Source organism: Castanea sativa, chromosome 1 (genome assembly GCF_040712315.1).
Source record: "Castanea sativa cultivar Marrone di Chiusa Pesio chromosome 1, ASM4071231v1".
In the NCBI taxonomy this organism is placed as follows: Eukaryota; Viridiplantae; Streptophyta; class Magnoliopsida; order Fagales; family Fagaceae; genus Castanea; species Castanea sativa.
This window is the reverse complement of record NC_134013.1, coordinates 1,981,590-2,006,900: the sequence shown is the minus strand read 5'-3', so window position 1 is coordinate 2,006,900 and position 25,311 is coordinate 1,981,590. Positions and strand designations below refer to the sequence as shown.

Sequence of the window (25,311 nt, the reverse complement as noted above, 5' to 3'; positions counted from 1 at the left end):
AATAACTTCATATTACGTCAGCCATTATTAGAAGTTCAAAGAGGTTTCTTTCTATATCATTTTATTTTCTTCTTATTGTTTTAACAAAAAACTTAATATTACATCACCCACTATTAAGGCACTGTTTTATTGTATGGTTCTAACACACATTTTTACATTTTAAACAATCTTACATACATTTCAATACATTTTTTTACTCACACGTATATCAAAAATACTCAACCAAAATTACTCAAATTTCTCTACCAAACGGCCCTAAAGTATCCAAGAAGTCAAGCATATCCTGCAGCCAAACACTTTCATTGTTTATTTCCCACCAATCTAGCCAATCTGCTTGCAATTCCTTTTTTTTTTTTTTTTTTTAAAAAGGGTTCCGCTTGCAATTCTATTACTGTTTGGCAGTGGATTGGTGATACGCCATTTCGTAAGTACTCATTAGTCTATTTTTTAATGTTTTTTTTGAGGAGGCCAAAATGCTTGACAAATCTTGTAACAGGTCTAGTTGTACTTGTACAGCCCCATCCTATAACCCTATTTATCTCCGTGGCTAAATGAGAGAGGATTATTTTCTACTAAAATTTAGAGAGAAAGAATGAATAAATAGCACACCACCAACAAATAGATTAAATGGCAATGAAATCATAATATGACATATACACATTTATAAACATATTTTTTTGGCACTTATTATTACTGCACACACATTATTATACATCATCATGCACATCAATCATTTGATCATGTGTTACATGTAAACATGCTTAAAAAATGTAAATATTACATGTGAAATTATAGATGTTGTATATATGTACGGAATGTACATTAACAAATGTGTAAAAATATTTTTCTTTTTACTTTTGGTAAAAACAGAAACTCATTATAACTCAAGCAAATTTGTTATAATCAAAAGTATGATTTTCTCTCCCATTTGGGATTAGCCATTTGTTTCTTATTTGGTATCTAAATTGTTCATTCTTGCAATCCACTTTATCTATCTGTCATGGATGATAAGTTTTTTGTTTGTAAGTCGAGCGGAAATAATGAAACCTTTACAAAAATTTTGTCGCTTATCATTATGTAATACTAGTCTCATCACGCACACTTTGTGCATGTGATAAGGCTCTTTTTTTTTTTTTTTTGTTGAATGTACATGAGATTAGGAATTAAGGAAATCGGAAATTCAAAAAAATTTTAAATAAAAGAAACTGGTGAGTCTTTATAAATTTTTTTTTTTTTTAAAGTCGGATTGTGGTCTTGAGGGAAATATCAAAGTAAACTAAAAAGTTTTTTTTTTAATTTTAATTTTTGGATAAGTTTTTTTTTAAATGAATTAGTAGGAAAGTATTCTATTTTGTAAGCATTTTACGTAGAATTAGAGGTATATTTTTACCAGGCTCTCCTTAAGTTTTGTTCCTATTAAACATAAGTTCTAAGAGTATTTTTGAACCACATAAAAGTTTAATAAAAAAAAAATCTTGTTATAAATAGTATAAATAGATAAAATAAAATAAAATCCTAAACCCCCAAATGAAAAACATTTTTGTTTTTGTTGTTGGTTTTTTGGCTGGGGGCTACATATAAATAACACGTGGGCTTGACTGAATTTTCTCAAAATAATATAATAACACGTACGAGGGCTTTTCCTTTTTATTTTTCTAATAGAAAAGGTGACTTTTTTATTCATTTTTGACTGGGTTATCTAGTGCTAGTACATTTAGCAAGAAAATGAATACTTCATCAATCCATACTTCTTCATCTCAATCCATTGTGCATGTCCCGCCAACTTGTGTGTTGTTGCCATGTTCTCTTTTCGACCTATGTGAGATAAATGACAAAAATGAGGGCAATTTGATATAATTTATTGAGGAAATTCATTCTCGTCGGGGTTCAATAATCAACATTGCACCAAAAAAAAAAAATTTTAAATGGCAAGAGACAATTGCATGGCTTAGATTCAATGATTTAGCCATATGAAGTTGAAATTTATAGGCATGAGAATAGCCTTTTAGTAAACTACAAATCACCCACTAGGCCACCGTTAATTTGTCTGATAGTAGGCGGTAAGGTTTGGCAATTTTGAACGTTAACAGATTCCTACAAGCCAATTTGAAGGAATATTATCGTAGATTCAACATCAGCTTATGCCAAAAATCCCTGTTGTTGAAGACTGTGTTTTGGCTGTGCGTGTTTTAGAGATTGATTAATTATGAGCTTGGATTATTCCAGTGTAGAACTAGAACCATGCATATCCTTTTAAGAATCTCTAAAAATCGCATGCCTTTTTTTTATCCTTTGTATTATCTGTCTGTCCAGCATCTTTTTAAAACTAATTCAATTATTATCAGTCATTTTCTCTCTTTCTCTTATTTCTTTTTAATGTTTCAATAATTTAAAACTAGAGAAGTAGAGTTCAAATCTTCTGTTCCACTCTTCCTGCTCCACTATATACTCCACAAATATGAACATGCCACATGTCCATCTATTTTATTAAATACTAAATTTATGTTTTCTATTAGTTCAATTACCTAAATATGATGGGTTATATATTTATTTATTTTAGAAAATTAAAATAATAGAAGGCATAAATTTAGCATCTAATAAAATAGATAGATATGTGGCATATTTATATTTGTGGAGTATATAATAGAGCAGGAAGAATGAGACAAAAAATTTAGACTTAAAGAAGTAATGGAAGTATGACGCATATAGCCAACGTGCCATTGCGTACACAACCAATCGATGTTGATGCACAAACTTTGGCATTCTCTAAAGTTGTTTTATAAATTGTATTGAGCTTTCTAATTCAGTATTTTTGTGAAGTTCTCTCCATGTGACTTAGCAGTGACTACTAGTGTCCAAATTTCCTCACCCAAGGAAAAAAAAAATTTGTGCCGACAATTTTTGTAACTTACACTAGTGTTAAAATCTACATCTCTCATTCACTTGTTGTAATGATTTATTAAAAAAAATAAGTGTATTAGCTTTATATTTATATATATATTATTGTATGAATAAACATACTCTAAAAAGATACATTTTTATAACAAAAATATAATGTTTGATGTATTATATTTGTATAAAAACACTCCAATATTTAACTACAATTTTATCCATTATAATTATTTATTGTCCAAGTTGTGTCAATACCATTATCACAATATACATAGTTTATAATTCCGTGTTTTTATTTATAGTAAACGGATGTTATTTTTCTTGAAAATTCAGCCAATAAAATTGAAATATATGTGTGTGATATATATATATATATATATATATAGACACACACAACTCACTTAATTAGTGTCCCTAAAGTAGCTGGTTTTTTATAATATCTGTTGAAATTACATTAAAATTCTTTAATTATGTTACAAAATTGAATACACACTTTTTCAATTCAGTGTTTGTTTTTTTTTTTTTATTATAGCAATTATATGTTTATTTTGCTTGAAAACTCAACCAAAATTGAAAAAAAAAGTAGGTTAAATATATTAAGTAATTTATATATTTTTTATAATTTCTTACGAAATTACATAATAATATGCTTCTAAATTGGAGAGAGAGAGAGAGAGAGAGATTATCTTACCTATACCTTATTTTTGTCTAGAATAATTGATTGAAAACTCATAATAAACTGGTATGTATTTCTTTCCCATATAAAAAATATAAAATATAAAATATAAAAAAAACCTGGTATGTATTTATATTTCTTTTTTCTTTTCTTCGTTTATGTCATATATATATATGGGTATATATATAAATTAAAACCTTAAACAAAATGAAACTCATATATGTTGTCCATGAAAGTCGTATTTTTGTCCATTTCCCGCTATTGCAGAAAAGGTTGACTGGATGCCCTTCTGTACTCCACAATATTTACATAAATTAATTATTTTTAGAAAGAAAAAATGGTTTCACTACTGCAACACTAATGGCTATAAGTATCAGTAGGATTTAACCAGTTATGAAATATAAAGTTTTCTTGTTTTAGTAAAGTCATGGCTTTCTTCTTTTCCTCCTCTATTCTCTCCTTTCCTACTTTATTCTTGTTTATGTTGGGAATAGCTTCTGCTCAGCTATCATCCAACTTCTATTCGAGTTCTTGCCCTACGGCTCTCTCTATAATTCAAGGCGCAGTAAGCACTGCAGTGTCCAAAGAGAATCGTATGGGGGCCTCATTACTCCGCCTCCATTTCCATGATTGCTTTGTCAATGAAAGTCTTATATCATTTTTATTTTTAATTCCTATCTTTTAGCCTTCACCATTTAATTTAACCCACGACATGTTCAAAAAGACAATATATGTATTTAACTTACATATAATAATTTGTCCTTATTTTTTCATTTATTATTATTATTATTATTATTATTATTATTATTTTCTTAATTTAGAAATATTTTCTTTTGAAATGAGGATATCTAGAACTATTCGAGCACCTAATTCCCTCGACTATGTGTTATTTCCTCCCTCATCTCATACACACCTCAAGTTATTATGAGGTGAAATTCCTTGAGGATAGTCCCAAAATACTAGCTAAAAGTTTTAAATTCAAAACTTTATGAATATCATGAGGCCTTAGAATTAAGAACTACTAAGTTAACTCATTGTATTAATCACATTTGTTGTCACATTATTTATATGACTTTTTAAATAAAATTTGTAATCATTTTACTATTTTCTATTTTAATTTAAGTCTACACACATACACATATATAAGGTGGTATTTTCACTCATTGTATACCATCAATCACTAATTATTCTTTCTTTTGAGAATCCAACTCAAAAGAAAAAATATAAAAACCCATACCTATGTTTTAGACATAGTTATAACTATTGAAATTATCTATCACGTTTTGGCAGAAACTTATTTTGAATAACTTTCTCAAAAAAAAAATATTTTGAATAAACTGATAAATTACCGTTCTTAAAAAAAACTTAATTTAAATCTGGGTAAATTAATCATTTAATCATAATTCTAATACATTTTTTTACATGTGGGATTTTTTTTCATATTAAATGGAACCTAACACATGTAATTTTCAACTTTAAATAAAAAGTAGGGTAAAGATTGTGTTCAAACTTAGAACCACCTATTTTTGACACCATGATAAATTACTAATTTATATATATATATATATATATATATATATATATATATATATATATAACCGAATATTTTTTAAAAGAAAGTATTTATCTTTAAGCACGCATATAAAATTCCATTTCATTAGTTGGTAATTTTTCCATTAATCCATTCCAATGTTTTATAAACTAGTTATATATATTAATAATATTATGATGTTGTAAACAGGGTTGTGATGCATCTGTGTTGTTGGATGACACCACCAATTTCACAGGAGAGAAGACGGCGGGGCCCAATAACGACTCATTGAGAGGATATGAGGTGATTGACACCATTAAATCTCAACTTGAAAAGCAATGCTCAGGAGTTGTGTCTTGTGCTGATATTTTAGCGGTTGCAGCTCGTGATTCTGTTGTTAAGGTAACCTATCATCAAAATCTCTTACTACTATCATATATTTTCATTCAAAAATGAGAAAAACTATCATTAGTAAAAACTAGTATATCATAGCTAAGATATAGCTATCAGAAATGTAATTTTAATTATCCTATTTAATGGTTAGTTTGAATAGAGGGGAGGAAGAAAAGTAGAGTAGAGTTAGTTGAAAATAATTTATGGCCAACTCTACGTACTCTAAGCTCCCACCAGCCAAACTAGCCATAACTGTCCCATTATAAGTTCCATTCTATTGTCTTTTAGTTTGGACCGTGCATTTTCTGCTCTTGAGGTAACCCTAGCAAAGATATGGATATTATATATATATGGCTAAAATACAAAACTAACCCTCTAAGTTTTTTCATATTTTATTTTAGTCTTCTAGTTTTGTTTTTGTTCATTTCAGTTCATTAAGTTTCAAAATTATTCAATTAAGGCATTTTCATCAACTTTTGTTAAAAAATTTTGAAAAAAAAATCTGGAAAATGTTTTTCAATCATTAATTGAATTTTTTTAATTTAAAAAATTTGAAAAAAAAAATAACCACAACATATAACAAAAGTTGATGGGAAAAACCTTAATTAAATAAACTTAAAAGTTAGATGACTGAAATAAACGAAAGCAAAGTTAGAATACTAAAATGAAATCTGAAGAAACTTAGAGTGTCAAAAGATATTTATAATGGAATGGACACTATAAATTTAAATTTATCGTATTTATAAAATAAAATAAAAAGTGTTAAAGAATAAAAATAAATAAAAAGATTGACAAGCAGCTTTACATTCAAAAAAAGACAAAAAAAAAATTGTAATTCTTTGTATTAAAAATTGTGAGTAAAGAAATTTTTAATATTGTTACTGTCCAGGCCATAACGATTAATTGGTCTATGATATATATATATATATATATATATATATATATATATATATATATATATATATATATATATTTTTTTTTCCCCTTAATTATTTACCTTTCTTATTGTTATCTTTTCTTTTGTTGTGTATGACTACTTCAGTTGGGTGGCACTACATGGACCGTTCCATTAGGCAGAAGAGATGCAACCACAGCCAGTTTTAATGATGCCCAAAATAACCTCCCTTCCCCCTTCTCAGATCTTAGTGCTCTCATATCTGCATTCAGCAACAAGGGTTTTACTGCTCCAGAAATGGTGACTCTCTCAGGTAACAACAAATTTAAACACACAATATTTTAACAATTGTTAATGCGATCTGTTATAATTGGTTCATAATAAAAATGTTGTCAATAGTCAGTCAATTCATCCATGTAAAAGTAATATTGTTGTGTTTTTAACGTTGTCCCTTAGTTAAAACATAAAACGTAACTTTTTATCCCACCTCTCTCAGAACAATTGCATTTTTGGGTGTATGAATTTTCACCAAATTATAACAAATATACTCTTTTTTTTTACTTCTCTTTTGTGTATTTTCTTTGTAGGAGGGCACACCATAGGTCAAGTAAAGTGCAGTATAATTCGGACTCGTATCTATAATGAGACTAATATAGATTCAAACTTTGCGGCATCATTAAAGAAAAACTGCCCCAGTACAGGCGGAGATTCTAATTTATCTCCTCTTGACCAAACTGCTAGAGTTTTTGATAACACTTATTTCAAGGATTTAGTGATCAAAAAGGGCGTCATGCACTCAGATCAACAGCTCTTCAATGGTGGCTCCACAGATTCCCAAGTGAACACCTATAGCCAAAACTCAGCAATGTTCTTCTCTGATTTTGGGAGTGCCATGATAAAAATGGGAAACCTCAGCCCACTTACTGGCTCAAATGGAGAGATCAGAACCAATTGCAGGAAGACTAATTGATATTAAGAAACTTTTTTATTTATATAGTTACTTTTAGTTATTATACGTGGTTAAAAAATACATGTGACCGATCATGATTAGTCTCCATACCCGACCTCACAATTTTGGTTGGAACTAAGGATTAACTATTATTGGTTGTTTTATACATGTGTCTAAAACTAAGTCCACTTGTAACTTTATAAAAGTATAAAGTTACCCAAAAGAGAATTAATAAAGTGGATTGTTCCATATTTGACTTTCTATATATGTTGGTTTTTTTATTGCTATTTTTTTTTTTCTTCTTACAAGTGAATTTTGACTCGAAGAGAATGGAAAATGAAAACTATGGTTCAAATTAAATTTAAAATGAATCAATTCATGATTCAAATTAACTATTACAAATCAAAAGGTATATTCAGTCTTATACCATTTAAAATTTTGAATCAAATAATTTTTTGTATATTATTGGATCTATAAAATAAAATATATAAACTAAAAAATGGAGTCTCCTTTCCCAAAAAATATATTGGTCAACAAGCAATGACACGTGCATTATCTCTATTTAAAATAAAATTCGATATAAGTTCACTTGAGTCTAAGTGCAATAGACCATGCAATTGACTCATCTAGAGAAGATGAGGGTTGGGAGGAAGCATGTTGAAACTTCAAAATTATAACATCTACATGCAATTTAACTGAGCCTATCTGAGGCGTTTTATTTTTTATTATATATTAGGATTTTTAGTGATGGCTAATTCCATGATAAATTTATTTAATTATTCAAATATGTAAAATTGTAATTGTGTGGTGTAATCAAGGTTGAAAACTAAAAAGGTTATTGTTGAAGGTGTTGGTATGTAGTTTTCAGTGGAGCAAATTTGCTTGATCAATCAACCGGATTGACAGTTTCAGTAGACATTTTCGCAACTTTCAGTCAGGCTAACCTATAATGGAAAATCATTAACCCAAGCTTTCACAACTTTTCTATAACCAACCAACCCTAGAAACCTACACCAATTTTAATTTAAAACTACAATGCAACTTTAATGATTTAGAGAGGAAGACGACCACACTAAACTAATAAAGCCCTAGAGAAAGCCATCTAGTTCTTCCTTTCTCTCTCATTGATACACCTTAGAGAGGTTTATACTTCCAAACACATAGATCACAAGACTAGCGTTGGAGTTTGAAATCAAAAGAGATGATACCAAACCTTCAAGAAGCCTTAAAGTGATCAAGATATCGGTTTTGCCATCAGTAGGTTAACATGTGGCAACAAGTAACATTGAAGGCACAATACATTATCTGCACTTGCTAGCAGAAGAGGAGAGCTTGGGTACTAAGCCTAACTATACGTATGGGAAGTCACATGAATATTGTATGTACCGCAACAACCTTCAATAGTTGACTTGTTGAGTTAGATTTAGGTTTTACACCATAATGTTTTTACCATTTGGATTTTCACTCCGTGAATATATGCTTGTCACTGTGTGCATGTGTTTATATTTGGTTGGTGTGCTTTTTCTATTTATCCTTAATAATAATGTGATTTAAAATTGATTAATTAACTATCTAGTTAATATGTGAATTAAGTGATTAAATTTGGTAGTTTAGCCTTGGTAGGGGTCTAAATGTGTTTTTCACTATGTGTCATCAAAGAAGATGGTGTAAAATCCAATACCAAAAGTAATAGATTTAGAAATTTTCAAGGGACATGTCCCTTCTATAGGTATTATTAAATGATGAGTATAAATATCTTTGTCTAATTGTAAGTTGAACTCGTCCTTATTAGCTTAGACTTCTGGGTTCATGAGTACTCCTAACAAAATGGTATTGGAGGTACAACTTTTGCTTGAATGGGCATTTGGAGATTGCTGCATTTGCTGCAAATCTTGCATGCATGACACTCTAGGATTTGCGAAGGCTTGTATTTGCTAAGGTTGATGTGAAAGAGACTTACATGTGAGTGAGCGATTTGATGGATTTGCAAAGGCTCACGTGCTAAGAGGAGTTAAGGTCCATGTGAAGAGGAGCACATATGACGGGGAGATCTGTTGCCAAAATACTTTTTGGTCCTTAATTTGTTATGGAACAAATCAATGCTACACAACAAACACATTCAATTCTGGATATATAGATTGTGAATTACGAAATTGGTTTATTTTTACAAATTCTGTTCCAAGGAGCAACAATTTTGACAATATTTTGGTATGGTCACTATTCTATCTCTACTATCCAGCCCATCTTATCCTCAACCAAACCCGTTTTTATTCCTACAAGGGTTGAGTATAGTTCCTGGGACACAGTCTGAGCACCCGTTTGAAATTTAATCCTGCATATAAATAAGTTACGTAAGTTAGATATTGGCAGTATTAATATAAATTCTGCAACTATTATGATCAATAATCAGAGGGATGTACCCTGAAGGTACTCATTTGTTTTCGAAAGGCTCTTTCTTTTTCTATCACACTATGGTGTGTTTGCAAATAGTTTTTTCTTTTAACTTTTTAGCCTATTTCTTTATTAAAAAATTTTCAGAACTTCAATTTTTCTAGTTATAACTATACTTTAACCATCTTTCAGCAAATAAACATATAAGCCATATAATATTAATTACCTTTTTCCTTCATATGTAATGCTACCTACAGAAGCAACACCAACAGCAGTTCCTGTGCAGAAAACTTCATCGGCATCAGTCAATTCATCAATAGGAATAACACGTTCCTTGACCTGACATCAAATTACGGACAATATTAGAATAATGATTAAATAATTAAACTAACCATTTCCAAACAGTTTAAACATTTGACCCAACTAGTAATTAATTATTTTTAGAAGAAATTAGAATGAATTCCATGACAAAGACTCTACAGAGTAAAGAGCTCACATCTTGGAAACAAAGTGAAACATCAAAAACAGAAACAGCAAGTTCCTAGTCATGCATAAGTCTCACATGTACAAAGGGAAGAGTGGCCTAAATTTTTTAATGAAGCCCGTCTCAGTTGGTATTACTTCAAAGCTTAATTAAGAAAATCAAGTTCAAGCTGTCATTTTGTGGTACATGAATATCACCTGGTAACCATGATCGCGAGCAATCTCAATGATGCTTCTGCGGGTGACTCCTGGAAGAATGGTCCCATTTATTGCAGGAGTTGAAATAGCATTGCCCTAGAAAATTGGAAAATGCATTCATGAGGTTTAGAGGGTACCAATTATAAGAATACAAAGGGAGATAATATAATTTAGGACTGTAAAAAAATTTAATGGAGTAAATGTGAAACAAGTATAAAATACAGGTTGCTTAAAAAAAATTTGGATAATTTACAGGTTGCTTAAACCTAATGGAGGAAGCTGAATGGTTCCATTTATGATGCCTAAGTGATAAGTTGTCATTTACATCTTATTTGTGTCAATATGGTCAATTATATTACAAATAGCTTTTCTTATCCAATCTCAAGCATCATTACTTGCCTACTGTTTCATTCATCCCTATATATTAAAGATAATTTCACAAATCAATTTGTTTCTTAGTAATCAGTGATCATTGGAAATTATACCTTATATTGTAATATCTTTCAAGCCTTATCCAATGAGGTTTATACAATACAGAATGTTTGGCATCCTTTGGTTACATTCTGTGGTCTTCACAGAATAGTTTCACTTTCCTTATATTCCATCAAGACAAAAACTTGCTAACATATTAAATTGAACTTAAAATATTTTATAAAAGAAAAATACCTTCACAATAAAAATGTTACAAGAGGAGACCTCCTCAATATCTTTCTTATTCACTGAGTCCAGATATAAGACATCAGAAAATCCTCTGTTCTTTGCTTTAGTCAATGCTTTCAAACCCTACAATTTCAAACACAATGATGTGTTACACAATAATGCTTAATGCAGCAAAAACTTAAGTTACATGAGAGAATAATTCCTTACCGGGGCATAGTTGGTGATTGATTTGATTCCTCCAGTTCCACCACGAGAGGCACGATCAAAATCTTTCTCAACATACAAGTTCAAGGGTGCAAAACCCTCCTGATTATAATGTAAGATAACACAAATGACAAATCATTCTACACTTGGTAGGATCCAATGGAATAAAAATCGCTGTCCCCTTTTTAGTATTCTAGACAGTCTAGAATATTTTCGTTCGAAGCAAAAGTTAAGCTTCAATTGGAAAACAAAAAATGCCCTCACCTTGAAGTAGTTGCCAACAGGGGAAACATATACTAGGAAAGTGTATTCAGGCGCTGCACCCAAACCCAATATTTGACCACTTCCCATGAGCAGAGGCCTAATGTACAGAGACCCTTTTCCTGGAGGAGGAACCTGATCATCATAATTATCCACATACATTATATTAAAAAGATGTATAAATTTAGAGAAATAATTAACTCATAAAGAGTTAATGGTTCAGCATTTTCTTCAAGATAGAAGATGATTACCCAACGCTTGTTGGCTAGGACAGTCTGCTTCACAGCATCTACAAATTGATCAATGGAGGGTGATGGCATGCACATTCTCTCTGCTCCAAATTTCATGCGAATCGCATTCTGCTCTGGACGGAAGAGAAGAAGCCGTCCATCTTGTTTCCTATGTACTTTTGTACCTTCATACACTGCCTGTTCAGATTTTTGACATGATTATAAGTTTCTCATAGTCATAGGCTTCACAAAGTAAGGGTAAAATAGGCTGCAGTTTTTTAATTTACTTGTTTTTTTTTCATTTTTCAACTTCTTTCCACCTCTTCTTTGTTATCCAGCTCTAAGAAAAAGTCCATTTCAATTCATTGGACATGTCTTCCTTCAAAAACAGTGACTACTTCATGCATTTAAGGCATGATTAAGGTGATCCAAACTTTTTCAAATTTTCCATATATGAAACTTCGCCAATGGGTTGGACCAATGTTTTAGTGATAATATAGTCGAGACTTGAAACTCAAGCACAGTCACTTTCGTTACTTCAAAGTGTTCATGTCACCATATTCGATTGGAAACAAAGTTTACTTCCTAGATCTAATAGTATATAGAGTGCTATGTCATTTAAAATTTTAAATGACATGACACTGGATACCCATTAAGACTCGTAAGTACAAGGCTTCCTGCTCGGACAATTAGAACCAAGTGATTCAACTTCAAGTTACTCAGAATTTGTATTAGATAATAGACTTCCATCCAAAGTATTGTAGCTAGCATGCAAAGATTTGAATATTGTAACAAAGAGATCACTTTCAGCTTACCTGCCCATAATTCAGAACTCCAGCAGCAGGACCCAACTCAATGTTTCCATAACGATTAAGCTGACCTTGTTCAAAATCCTCTCCTTTAGAACATTTCATAAGGTACATGTAATCAGTTGGCATTATACCAAATCCAAGATTATCCCAGTCCAAATCAGCGTTGTCATCATCTCTGAAATTGCCAATTCTCAATAAGAAAAGCAGAAACCAGGTCAAAAACATTAGCAAGAGTTCCATTTTTTTTTTTTCACTTGCTAGAAAATTCTAGAAGAAGTGTCTATTTGGCTAATTTATTTTTTGCCAACTTATTTTACTATTCAGTTTATTTTTGCTACTATTCATGAGTATCACTGCACTTTTTGTTTTAGTACTATTCATAGTCCCACTGTACTATCTCAACCAACATTTACTTTTATCTATAATACTTTCAACAAAAAGTTTTAATTTCAGCAAAATAAGTAGGTCTCAAACAGACCTGAAATCACAAGACTGTGTGTATTTCATTATTTGTATGTGTATTTGAATGAGGATAAATGTACCTACTAAAGCATTTGCATAATGTTGTAACACAAGGGACTAATTTAGTATAATGCAATTACCGATAAATAGATGGTTCTCACATTTGTTGCAGAGAAGATGAAGCCTGAGATGAAAATCCATAGTAACATCCAATCTACAAAATATGAACATTAACACGTCAGTTCTCCTTATGTATGTTCTTTCACATTTCTATCCCTGCTTTAGCTTTGAACTTTGAACTTTGAACTTTGAACTTTGAACTTTGAAATTTTGAATTCAAATCTGTTTGGATTAGCTTTTCACTTTTAATTTTTCACTTAATTGTTTATTTATATTTTTTCAAAACGCTAAAAAAAAAAGGGATAGACTTTCCCTTAAAGAAAGAAAAAGAAGAAAGAAAGACTTAAATCTTAAAAAATAATATTGTACTGTACAACAATATTACCTCCTCTCATATAAAGGCGGGTTTCGTGAGTAAGGCCTCTAAATAAGACTCACTTTTATATATGTGAGAGGAGGTTTTAAATTGACGTGCCAAATTTTAAATAAAAAAAGAGTAACAACAGAAATTTTTTTATTATGTTATCAATATTACACCAATTAAATTAATTGTTAGCAAGTATTTGTTTTTGTGTTAGAACCTCATTTCCTCTACTTTGTGCATGTTTATTTCTATAAAAAAAATTATATTAGCATTTTCCTTAATGAATACCCCACATAATCTTATTAATGGTATCTCATAGGACTATTAAACAACACAAACCTACACCCAACCCAATCAATAAGCAAACCACATTCATCTACACCCAGCCCATTCTTGTAAGTCGAACCTATCCCGGCCCAGATTGCATTTTGGCCCCTATGAACACTTTTTGGACCATTCTCTCTCTTTCTTTCTTTCTTTCTTTTTCTTTTTCTTTTTCTTTTTCGAGAAACGTTTGGACCGTTCTTTGAATTTTTTTTGAAAGCGACCGTTCTTTGATTTTTTTTTTTTTTGAAAGTACCGTTCTTTGAATTGAGCAAAGAGATAATGACATTTTTTTTAGGCACTTTTGACCGGTCTTTGAATCGAGCAAAGAGAGAATAACGTGTATGTTATATATTCATCAAAACAAAATAATAGAAACGTGTATGTTATGTAAGAAAATATAATTGACTAGACTATCTAATCTAATGTACGAACTACGAACTGAATAACCTATTATTAGGGGGGAAAAAAAATGAATAGCCTATGTAATATATCCAAGATAAGGATAATTTTATGGTATCTCTATGATTTTTTTTTTTCTTGGGAGTATGATACGTCCAATGATCATGGTCATTTAATTTAGTTGTTATAATCTCAAACATTTATGTATCTTTACAAAGACAAACTATCTATTCTGAGGGAGGAAATCAATATGGTCCCAAAATAGAAAATACTAGAAGTACTAGAGAAAATAATTAATCAATCATCAAAACATGAAAATTGAACAATAGGATAGCTTACAGGGATGAACCCAAGCGGGGGCTCGGTGCCCGGGCTCAAAAAAAAAAATTAGTAGTTTAATTTTTAGTAAAAAATAAAAAATTTAGACTTGGACTCCCTTACTTTGTAGCTTGGGCCCATCCAAAATCATGAATCATCAACTCAGCCCATGTAAATCTTTAAAAAAAAAATTTGTTAAAAAACAATAGTATTTTGTATATTAAGAAATAATAGTGTTTTGTGCATTTTGTTTTTGTTGGTAGATGATTGCATCTTAATATATTATGAAACAATGATTTTTGTATATTTGTGTTGGTTGAAAGTTTATTAATACTAAATGGATGTGTACTTGAATTTTTTTTTTTTTTTTTCGCTTATCTCTGGCCCCTCTAACTTGAAATCATGGGTCCGTCACTGGTAGCTTATATATGATCAAAGAACCGAGAAAGAATGAAAGAAAGTACAAAGAAAATAATTTCATAATACTCTTTCACCCAGAAAAACCCTCTGCAATGTTTATAACTTAAAAATAAAAATAATAAATAAAAAATACAAAAAACCTTGTAACAATATCTGCCTAACAAAAACAAAGAAATTATATCAAAAACAAGAACAATATATAGCGAATAAATTATAAGAAGTTAAGGCTTAAAAAAAAAATACACCTTGGATGAGGAAGAAGTAGCTTGAAGAGATTGAAGCAAATTGCGAAAGCATACACTCCTTGAAATCATGGTAACCCCAGCAATAAAATTGAGAGTTTTCAGATATGGTAATACAGAAATGGAGGGGATCTAAGAATCAAGCAGCTAGTTATAAATGAATAATGAGATGAACAAGAGGCATTATGACTTATGAAGTTATGAGGAAAAAAAAAAAAAAGATGGACCAGAAACAATAATTTAGTTGCAAGGGTGTGAAACGTGTTTGCTCTTTTTAATTGTATACCAAAATTGGAGGGAGAGACTTAGCGTTACCTATCACCTAACACAGTCAGTTTTTGGATCAGTATATAATTTGATAATCTAGACAAAGCTTGAAATAGGATTAGAGTCAGTATGGATTGGGTCGAGAAACTATCAAAAAACAGTTGAATCATTTATTTTGTAGGATTTCTAGAGTAATCTACCACAAAATGGACCACCATATCTCTCTCTTTTTTTTTTCTTTTTTTCTTTTTTTTGGTGAAGCCTAAGGGTGGTTGGTTACTTGGTTCATCTTTATGTATGTATGTGTATTTTTCTTTATTGTTACTTTTGAAGTTACTAACTTATATCATTAATATTTTCAGCTCTTCAAAGTTCAAAGTATTAGTATATTTATTGTAAATGTATCATACATACTTAATCTTAATTGTTAACAGATAATTACTAACTCATTTAATACATGTTATGTAACAAATGATGAACTGTAAAGTTGTTACAAAAACAAAAGGGTAAAAAAAAAAAGTGTCTACCGTAGAATTACCCTTTCAAGAACTAATTCTAACCTCAATCTAGACAACTTGGATGGATTACAATTAAACAAAATCTATTGATTTGCCAAACAACTCTTAAAAATTAAATATTAATGATTTTGTTGACACTCAATCTATCTTAAATCCCTTCCCTCTTACGAGTCAGAGAGTCGATGGCAGTACTAAGCTCTACATATAGTATAAGGGGTGCATAATGCACATGTCTGATATATTAGTATATAGAATATAAAAATATTTTCCATCCATTTGTATGTTTGAAAACGTGAGAAACCACTGGTTTATCCCAAAATTGACAATTCGACAAGTTGTCTAGATATATATATTTTTTATTGATTCGGTCGGTACAACGAGCAAACAATCTAGAAATATATATTTTTTATAATGGTAGTTACAACTAGTAAAAACGCTTTGAATCTTAAATGTCTTCGTTAAAGAAGAAAAATATTACAATTAGTTGAATTACAAGACTCTTGACAATTAGTTTAAATATTTAGTTAAGATTACTGTAAGAGCACAATTGCACCTGGACCCAAGAACAGTTATGGGCTCAGGCCCAATGAGCCTTAAACAATAATAATTTGTAGAGTGTGGGCGTGAAACCCAGGTTAGAAGTTGGTGAGGATTAAATGACAAACTAAAGATTGCAAGTAATTGAAAACAACAAGGAATATTGTAATTGGGCCTCCTCGGACGTAAGCCGAGAGCTGTTCTTATATTATCTCTCTCTTTGTCTTTTTTCTTTTTTAGGTTACAGAAAGTCCCCCCCCTCTTGTCTGTTCTAAGTCCTCCCTTAAATACTCTTCTTTTTAATACTTTATACACGTGTTGCCCCAACTCCTCCCTTAGCCTAGATATTTCTTTTCTTAGTGCCTTTGAACAGTAACTAGAAGTTTCCCTTCCACTGTTCAAGTGTCACCTCCCCATTAATGCGGCCAGGGTGGTAGGTGCAGGGTCTTTAATGTGGAGGTAGCAGCCTTTATCTTTGACATTTCTTCAACACCGGTGCTTCTGGGGCATTCTAGGGTTTCCCCCTTTAACCATTGGCCTTAACTGTGCCATCCCCTAACCTTTACTATGAAATCCCGAGTTCTTTGGTGCTCATCCGAGGGTAAGTTCACCCTCGGCTGGGTCCTCGGATCCTCGGCGCATGGGCTGATCCATAGTATTAACAACTTCTAAACCCAGGGTCAGGTCGGCCCTCCTTAACACGGCCCAAAAGGCCCATGTTCCCATCAGGATCTTTTTACCCCCCACAATAGCCCCTCAAAACTCTAATTTTCAACGTCCGAGGAGAAAAATAGGGTTTTGATCCGACGAGAACCTGCTCTACTCCCTTTGCGAGTAATGCCACGTGTGGAAATCGTTTCGCGTCCCAGAGTATGCCATTTGGCGGTTTTATTTTGAACACCGCGCGTATTTATTACTGCCAGTTACATTTTGTCCCTCACGTTCAACGGTGAGATGGACATCCAACGGCCCTCATCACTCCACGAAATTTTAGGCGGGACAAATATAATTTCGAGGCCGCCTTTTCGCACGTCGTGACGCTTCGGGAACCTGCGCCTTCATTTAAATCTTCAGGGATCAATCCCATCAAAACAACAACAATTATTCTTTAACAGCAGAAAATCGTGGAAACCTGTACCTTCAACTTTGTAAGTTCTTGCTCTCTCTCTATTCTTAACCTTTTCTCCTCGGATACAGTCCTCGGCTGTCTTCGTAAACACCCTCCCCTTTAGAGTTTGGTCTATCGTTCCTCTGTAATGGGAAAATTAAAGTGTCTAGTTGATACCGCCGCTGGTATGGAAGGCTTTAGAGCCAAGTACCGTATTCCTAGCGATGTAGGACTAAAATACTGCCCGGCGACAGCCGTGGCTGGTTCTAGGAAAGAGGGAGAGGTTATCATTCCTATGATAGCCTTTCTAGAGGGTGGGATGACCATTCCAATGAAACCTGTAACTAGGGAGTACCTTCGCAACCACCGGTTGTGTCCCGATCAATGCCTCCCAAACGTTTTTAGAGTTCTAGGCAGTGTAGATGCTTTAAACGAGCAGATGGGTTTAAACCTCACATGGCACGATGTCGTGTTCCTATATGAGTCCCACAAACTTTCTAATGTAGGTTATTACATTAAATCTCGGTCCAGCACCGTTAGGCTAATCTCCTGTCTGCCCAAATCAAACAAAGGCATGAAGGACGACTACTTGATCGTGTCTGGGAACTGGCACGACGGCTTCCACTGCCCAGTTGAGTGGGGAGATCCAGGTGCGACGCCGTAGGATTAACCTCCCCACAACACCACTTCTCCTAGCACACACACAAAAGCGTATTCATACTTGCTTAAATTTGTTAAACATTTACGTAAATCTGACCAAGTTTGTTTGTATTGATGTCTTTTTTGCAGATAAGCAACACGTGCGTCCTCGTCTGAGTCACTGTAACGTCGCAGATCTAAACCGAGTACTTCGCTCCGAGGTGTTCGTTAGTGAAGACCTACAACTCCGGGCTGCTCACCTTATTCTCGGGTACACCCCTCTTTCCAAAGACTTCCAAGAGATAGATAGCGCCATAATTGCAGGCGACCGAAGAAGAAAGAGGATAAACGTAGCTCGGCCCCATTTTTTGGACGACCGTGACCTCCCGGACGCTCCTAACACCATTTTGTACGACCGGCCGATAGCAGCGGTCCCACTCGCCGTGCACTCACAAGCAACTGTCGTTCCAGAAGAACAGGTGTCTTCTTCACACACACTTGACGACGAGATAGACCAATTCCATCTCGAAGACACCGAAAGACCTCGCGGAAACCAGTTTGTGGTACTTTCCGACGAGGAGGAAGAAGGCACCGAGGCCTCTGGAATTGCAGGGTTTGTAGTTGCCCTTCCCGAGGACGAATCTATAGAAAACATGGGACGAATGGAGGGTCTTCTCACTAACAGGGCTGCCAAAGTTGCAGAGATGATGAAATCGGGGACGTCCCAAGTTCCCCCAGCCTTACCTCCTCCTCCTCCTCTGGGCGAGCCAAAGCGCCGGCCGAGGATCCCAAGAAGAAGAGGAAGGGGGATAATGACGGGGCGATCACTAAGGACCCCAAGAAACCACGCCAACAACTCCCACCGGCCCAGCAGCAGAAGCCGGACAAGTGCAAGGGTAGAGCACGTTCAGCTGAACTTGGGGAAATCAGGGATGAGGCTGTAGTGCACCGAGCATCGGCCACCCGGTCCCCCGATCTAAGGGCTGGACGGCGCTCCTATCTCTGCCGGTCCGGTATAAGGGCGGTTCAACAAGGCCACGCCCACCACCGGCCGAGGTCCTAGAACGCCCTCTTCTGCGCCCAAGGACATGGAGACCTTGGAAAAGATGGGCCAACCACAACTATTCCTCTCTCTAAAAAGAGACTTAGCGCTGGTAAGTGTTTCTCCCTTCAACAATATTTATAAGTAAATTAGTTTTTGTTATTCCTAACTCCATCATGCTTTTTACGGGCTATTCGGGAGGTCTTTGTAGCTGAAAAGTTTATTGAAGACGCTCGGAAAGTAGCCGGGGCTGAGCTCGAAGTTAGGGTGGAGGCGAGAAGACCTTAGGTACAGCCCTTGCCGAGAACGAGAAGCCGACCTTGGAGGTAGCGGGCGAGGAGAGAGAAGAATGGGGTCGAGTCAAACTTGAAGACCATGAAGACCCGGATAGAAGGACAGCGCAAACTCCTTAAGGAAAGAAATGAAGAGCTCTCCCAAGCTCAAAGGGAGTACTCGGATCTGAAGAAACAACTGGCTCTGATGAAGGAAGAAGCCAGCTCCTTCCAACTCTCTCTTCAAGCTGCCAAGCAGGCAAGTTTTGACGAAGGGGTAGCGACCACCGAGGAACAGCTGACAGAGGAATTCGCGGCTTTATGCCGCGAATACTGTCAAAAAGTATGGGGGGAAGCTTTAAACGTAGCAGGAGTTCCCCAGTCTTCGGATTTGAGGAAGTCCGAGAACGTTTGGCTTCCCCTAGAAATACAGGAGATTGAAGAGGCTCCTGCTGCTACTCCTACCTCTGAGACAACTCTTCCTGTCCTACCTCCGATGGTCCCACAGCAGATTCCTGATCCTACAGAACCTTTTGGATGGATGCCCTTCTGTACTCCACAATATTTACATAAATTAATTATTTTTAGAAAGAAAAAATGGTTTCACTACTGCAACACTAATGGCTATAAGTATCAGTAGGATTTAACCAGTTATGAAATATAAAGTTTTCTTGTTTTAGTAAAGTCATGGCTTTCTTCTTTTCCTCCTCTATTCTCTCCTTTCCTACTTTATTCTTGTTTATGTTGGGAATAGCTTCTGCTCAGCTATCATCCAACTTCTATTCGAGTTCTTGCCCTACGGCTCTCTCTATAATTCAAGGCGCGGTAAGCAACTGCAGTGTCCAAAGAGAATCGTATGGGGGCCTCATTACTCCGCCTCCATTTCCATGATTGCTTTGTCAATGAAAGTCTTATATCATTGTTATTTTTAATTCCTATCTTTTAGCCTTCACCATTTAATTTAACCCACGACGTGTTCAAAAAGACAATATATGTATTTAACTTACATATAATAATTTGTCCTTATTTTTTCATTTTTTATTATTATTATTATTATTATTTTCTTAATTTAGAAATATTTTCTTTTGAAATGAGGATATCTAGAACTATTCGAGCACCTAATTCCCTCGACTATGTGTTATTTCCTCCCTCATCTCATATACACCTCAAGTTATTATGAGGTGAAATTCCTTGAGGATAGTCCCAAAATACTAGCTAAAAGTTTTAAATTCAAAACTTTATGAATATCATGAGGCCTTAGAATTAAGAACTACTAAGTTAACTCATTGTATTAATCACATTTGTTGTCACATTATTTGTATGACTTTTTAAATAAAATTTGTAATCATTTTACTATTTTCTATTTTAATTTAAGTCTACACACATACACATATATAAGGTGGTATTTTCACTCATTGTATACCATCAATCACTAATTATTCTTTCTTTTGAGAATCCAACTCAAAAGAAAAAATATAAAAACCCATACCTATGTTTTAGACATAGTTATAACTATTGAAATTATCTATCACATTTTGGCAAAAACTTATTTTGAATAACTTTCTCAAAAAAAAAAATATTTTGAATAAACTGATAAATTACCGTTCTTAAAAAAACTTAATTTAAATCTGGGTAAATTAATCATTTAATCATAATTCTAATACATTTTTTTACATGTGGGATTTTTTTTCATATTAAATGGAACCTAACACATGTAATTTTCAACTTTAAATAAAAAGTAGAGTAAAGATTGTGTTCAAACTTAGAACCACCTATTTTTGACACCATGATAAATTACTAATTGTTATATATATATATATATATATATATATATATATATATATATATATATATATATATATATAACCGAATATTTTTTAAAAGAAAGTATTTATCTTTAAGCACGCATATAAAATTCCATTTCATTAGTTGGTAATTTTTCCATTAATCCATTCCAATGTTTTATAAACTAGTTATATATATTAATAATATTATGATGTTGTAAACAGGGTTGTGATGCATCTGTGTTGTTGGATGACACCACCAATTTCACAGGAGAGAAGACGGCGGGGCCCAATAACGACTCATTGAGAGGATATGAGGTGATTGACACCATTAAATCTCAGCTTGAAAAGCAATGCCCAAGAGTTGTGTCTTGTGCTGATATTTTAGCCGTTGCAGCTCGTGATTCTGTTGTTAAGGTAACCTATCATCAAAATCTCTTACTACTATCATATATTTTCATTCAAAAATGAGAAAAACTATCATTAGTAAAAACTAGTATATCATAGCTAAGATATAGCTATCAGAAATGTAATTTTAATTATCCTATTTAATGGTTAGTTTGGATAGAGGGGAGGACGAAAAGTAGAGTAGAGTTAGTTGAAAATAATTTATGGCCAACTCTACGTACTCTAAGCTCCCACCAACCAAACTAGCCATAACTGTCCCATTATAAGTTCCATTCTATTGTCTTTTAGTTTGGACCGTGCATTTTCTGCTCTTGAGGTAACCCTAGCAAAGATATGGATATTATATATATATGGCTAAAATATAAAACTAACCCTCTAAGTTTTTTCATATTTTATTTTAGTCTTCTAGTTTTGTTTTTGTTCATTTCAGTTCGTTAAGTTTCAAAATTATTCAATTAAGGCATTTTCATCAACTTTTGTTAAAAATTTTTGAAAAAAAAAATCTGGAAAATGTTTTTCAATCATTAATTGAATTTTTTTAATTTAAAAAAATTTGAAAAAAAAAAATAACCACAACATATAACAAAAGTTGATGGAAAAAACCTTAATTGAATAAACTTGAAAGTTAGATGACTGAAATAAACGAAAGCAAAGTTAGAAGACTAAAATGAAATCTGAAGAAACTTAGAGGGTCAAAAGATATTTATAATGGAATGGACACCATAAATTTAAATTTATCATATTTATAAAATAAAATAAAAAATGTTAAAGAATAAAAATAAATAAAAAGATTGACAAGCAGCTTTACATTCAAAAAAAGACAAAAAAAATTGTAATTCTTTGTATTAAAAATTGTGAGTAAAGAAATTTTTAATATTGTTACTGTCCAGGCCATATCGATTAATTGGTCTATGATATATATATATTTTTCCCCCTTAATTATTTACCTTTCTTATTGTTATCTTTTCTTTTGTTGTGTATGACTACTTCAGTTGGGTGGCACTACATGGACCGTTCCATTAGGCAGAAGAGATGCAACCACAGCCAGTTTTAATGATGCCCAAATTAACCTCCCTTCCCCCTTCTCAGATCTTAGTGCTCTCATATCTGCATTCAGCAACAAGGGTTTTACTGCTCCAGAAATGGTGACTCTCTCAGGTAACAACAAATTTAAACACACAATATTTTAACAATTGTTAATGCGATCTGTTATAATTGGTTCATAATAAAAATGTTGTCAATAGTCAGTCAATTCATCCATGTAAAAGTAATATTGTTGTGTTTTTAACGTTGTCCCTTAGTTAAAACATAAAACGTAACTTTTTATCCCACCTCTCTCAGAACAATTGCATTTTTGGGTGTATGAATTTTCACCAAATTATAACAAATATACTCTCTTTTTTAACTTCTCGTGTTTTTTTGTTTGTAGGAGGGCACACCATAGGTCAAGTAAAATGCAGTATAATTCGGACTCGTATCTATAATGAGACTAATATAGATTCAAACTTTGCGGCATCATTAAAGAAAAACTGCCCCAGTACAGGCGGAGATTCTAATTTATCTCCTCTTGACCAAACTGCTAGAGTTTTTGATAACACTTATTTCAAGGATTTAGTGATCAAAAAGGGCGTTATGCACTCAGATCAACAGCTCTTCAACGGTGGCTCCACAGATTCCCAAGTGAACACCTATAGCCAGAACTCAGCAATGTTCTTCTCTGATTTTGGGAGTGCCATGATAAAAATGGGAAACCTCAGCCCACTTACTGGCTCAAATGGAGAGATCAGAACCAATTGCAGGAAGACTAATTGATATTAAGAAACTTTTTTATTTATATAGTTACTTTTAGTTATTATACGTGGTTAAAAAATACATGTGACCGATCATGATTAGTCTCCATACCCGACCTCACAATTTTGGTTGGAGCTAAGGACTAACTATTATTGGTTGTTCTATACATGTGTCTAAAACTAAGTCCACTTGTAACTTTATAAAAGTATAAAGTTACCCAAAAGAGAATTAATAAAGTGGATTGTTCCATATTTGACTTTCTATATATGTTGGTTTTTTTATTACTATTTTTTTTTTCTTCTTACAAGTGAATTTTGACTCGAAGAGAATGGAAAATGAAAACTATGGTTCAAATTAAATTTAAAATGAATCAATTCATGATTCAAATTAACTATTACAAATCAAAAGGTATATTCAGTCTTATACCATTTAAAATTTTGAATCAAATAATATTTTGTATATTATTGGATCTATAAAATAAAATATATAAACTAAAAAATGGAGTCTCCTTTCCCAAAAAATATATTGGTCAACAAGCAATGACACATGCATTATCTCTATTTAAAATAAAATTTGATATAAGTTCACTTGAGTTTAAGTGCAATAGACCATGCAATTGACTCATCTAGAGAAGATGAGGGTTGGGAGGAAGCATGTTGAAACTTCAAAATTATAACATCTACATGCAATTTAACTGAGCCTATACGAGGCGTTTTATTTTTGATTATATATTAGGATTTTTAGTGATGGCTAATTCCATGATAAATTTATTTAATTATTCAAATATGTAAAATTGTAATTGTGTGGTGTAATCAAGGTTGAAAACTAAAAAGGTTATTGTTGAAGGTGTTGGTATGTAGTTTTCGGTGGAGCAAATTTGCTTGATCAATCAACCGGATTGACAGTTTCAGTAGACATTTTCGCAACTTTCAGTCAGGCTAACCTATAATGGAAAATCATTAACCCAAGCTTTCACAACTTTTCTATAACCAACCAACCCTAGAAACCTACACCAATTTTAATTTAAAACTACAATGCAACTTTAATGATTTAGAGAGGAAGACGACCACACTAAACTAATAAAGCCCTAGAGAAAGCCATCTAGTTCTTCCTTTCTCTCTCATTGATACACCTTAGAGAGGTTTATACTTCCAAACACATAGATCACAAGACTAGAGTTGGAGTTTGAAATCAAAAGAGATGATACCAAACCTTCAAGAAGCCTTAAAGTGATCAAGATATCGGTTTTGCCGTCGGTAGGTTAACATGTGGCAACAAGTAACATTGAAGGCACAATACATTATCTGCACTTGCTAGCGAAGAGGAGAGCTTGGGTACTAAGCCTAACTATACGTATGGGAAGTCACATGAATATTGTATGTACCGCAACAACCTTCAATAGTTGACTTGTTGAGTTGGATTTAGGTTTTACACCATAATGTTTTTACCATTTGGATTTTCACTCCGTGAATATATGCTTGTCACTGTGTGCATGTGTTTATATTTGGTTGGTGTGCTTTTTCTATTTATCCTTAATAATAATGTGATTTAAAATTGATTAATTAACTATCTAGTTAATATGTGAATTAAGTGATTAAATTTGGTAGTTTAGCCTTGGTAGGGGTCTAAATGTGTTTTTCACTATGTGTCATCAAAGAAGATGGTGTAAAATCCAATAACAAAAGTAATAGATTTAGAAATTTTCAAGGGACATGTCC

At 32.9% G+C, this 25,311-nt stretch overlaps 2 protein-coding genes and 1 pseudogene across 3 annotated transcripts; 2 read left to right on the top strand and 1 right to left on the bottom strand.

Moving 5' to 3' along the window:
• Positions 1-3,947: 3,947 nt before the first annotated feature.
• LOC142605704 (cationic peroxidase 1-like) lies at positions 3,948-7,599 on the top strand. The gene is made up of 4 exons (XM_075777141.1): positions 3,948-4,212; positions 5,311-5,501; positions 6,535-6,700; positions 6,975-7,599. The coding sequence occupies exons 1-4, from the start codon at positions 3,996-3,998 to the stop codon at positions 7,355-7,357; spliced, it is 957 nt and encodes a 318-aa protein (XP_075633256.1). The 5' UTR covers positions 3,948-3,995; the 3' UTR covers positions 7,358-7,599.
• Positions 7,600-9,436: 1,837 nt separating this feature from the next.
• Positions 9,437-15,606, bottom strand: LOC142605691 (branched-chain amino acid aminotransferase 1, mitochondrial-like). 2 transcript variants are annotated; one of them, XM_075777123.1, is made up of 10 exons: positions 15,231-15,606; positions 13,199-13,251; positions 12,579-12,750; positions 11,785-11,961; positions 11,537-11,668; positions 11,276-11,374; positions 11,075-11,191; positions 10,409-10,504; positions 9,954-10,066; positions 9,437-9,668 (listed from the first exon to the last, which is right to left on the bottom strand). In XM_075777123.1, the coding sequence occupies exons 1-10, from the start codon at positions 15,297-15,299 to the stop codon at positions 9,554-9,556; spliced, it is 1,143 nt and encodes a 380-aa protein (XP_075633238.1). In that variant the 5' UTR covers positions 15,300-15,606; the 3' UTR covers positions 9,437-9,553. The 2 variants fall into 2 exon arrangements, with proteins under 2 accessions (XP_075633238.1, XP_075633247.1); XM_075777132.1 differs by lacking the exon at positions 15,231-15,606 and having other exon boundaries at positions 13,178-13,251.
• A 4,666-nt stretch (positions 15,607-20,272) lies between these two features.
• Positions 20,273-23,838, top strand: LOC142622138 (cationic peroxidase 1-like; annotated as a pseudogene).
• Positions 23,839-25,311: the final 1,473 nt, after the last annotated feature.

Excerpts from the sequence above, each read along its gene's own strand:
- LOC142605691 (XM_075777123.1), bottom strand. The coding sequence starts at position 15,299 with ATGATTTCAAGGAGTGTATGCTTTCGCAATTTGCTTCAATCTCTTCAA. Across the intron at positions 10,505-11,074 it reads GTAACATTTTTATTGTGAAG|GGCAATGCTATTTCAACTCC; the intron begins GTATTTTTCTTT and ends CCAATTTTCTAG. Across the intron at positions 10,067-10,408 it reads CTCGCGATCATGGTTACCAG|GTCAAGGAACGTGTTATTCC; the intron begins GTGATATTCATG and ends ATTTGATGTCAG.
- LOC142605704 (XM_075777141.1), top strand. The coding sequence starts at position 3,996 with ATGGCTTTCTTCTTTTCCTCCTCTATTCTCTCCTTTCCTACTTTATTC. Across the intron at positions 5,502-6,534 it reads CTCGTGATTCTGTTGTTAAG|TTGGGTGGCACTACATGGAC; the intron begins GTAACCTATCAT and ends TGACTACTTCAG. Across the intron at positions 6,701-6,974 it reads AGAAATGGTGACTCTCTCAG|GAGGGCACACCATAGGTCAA; the intron begins GTAACAACAAAT and ends TTTTCTTTGTAG.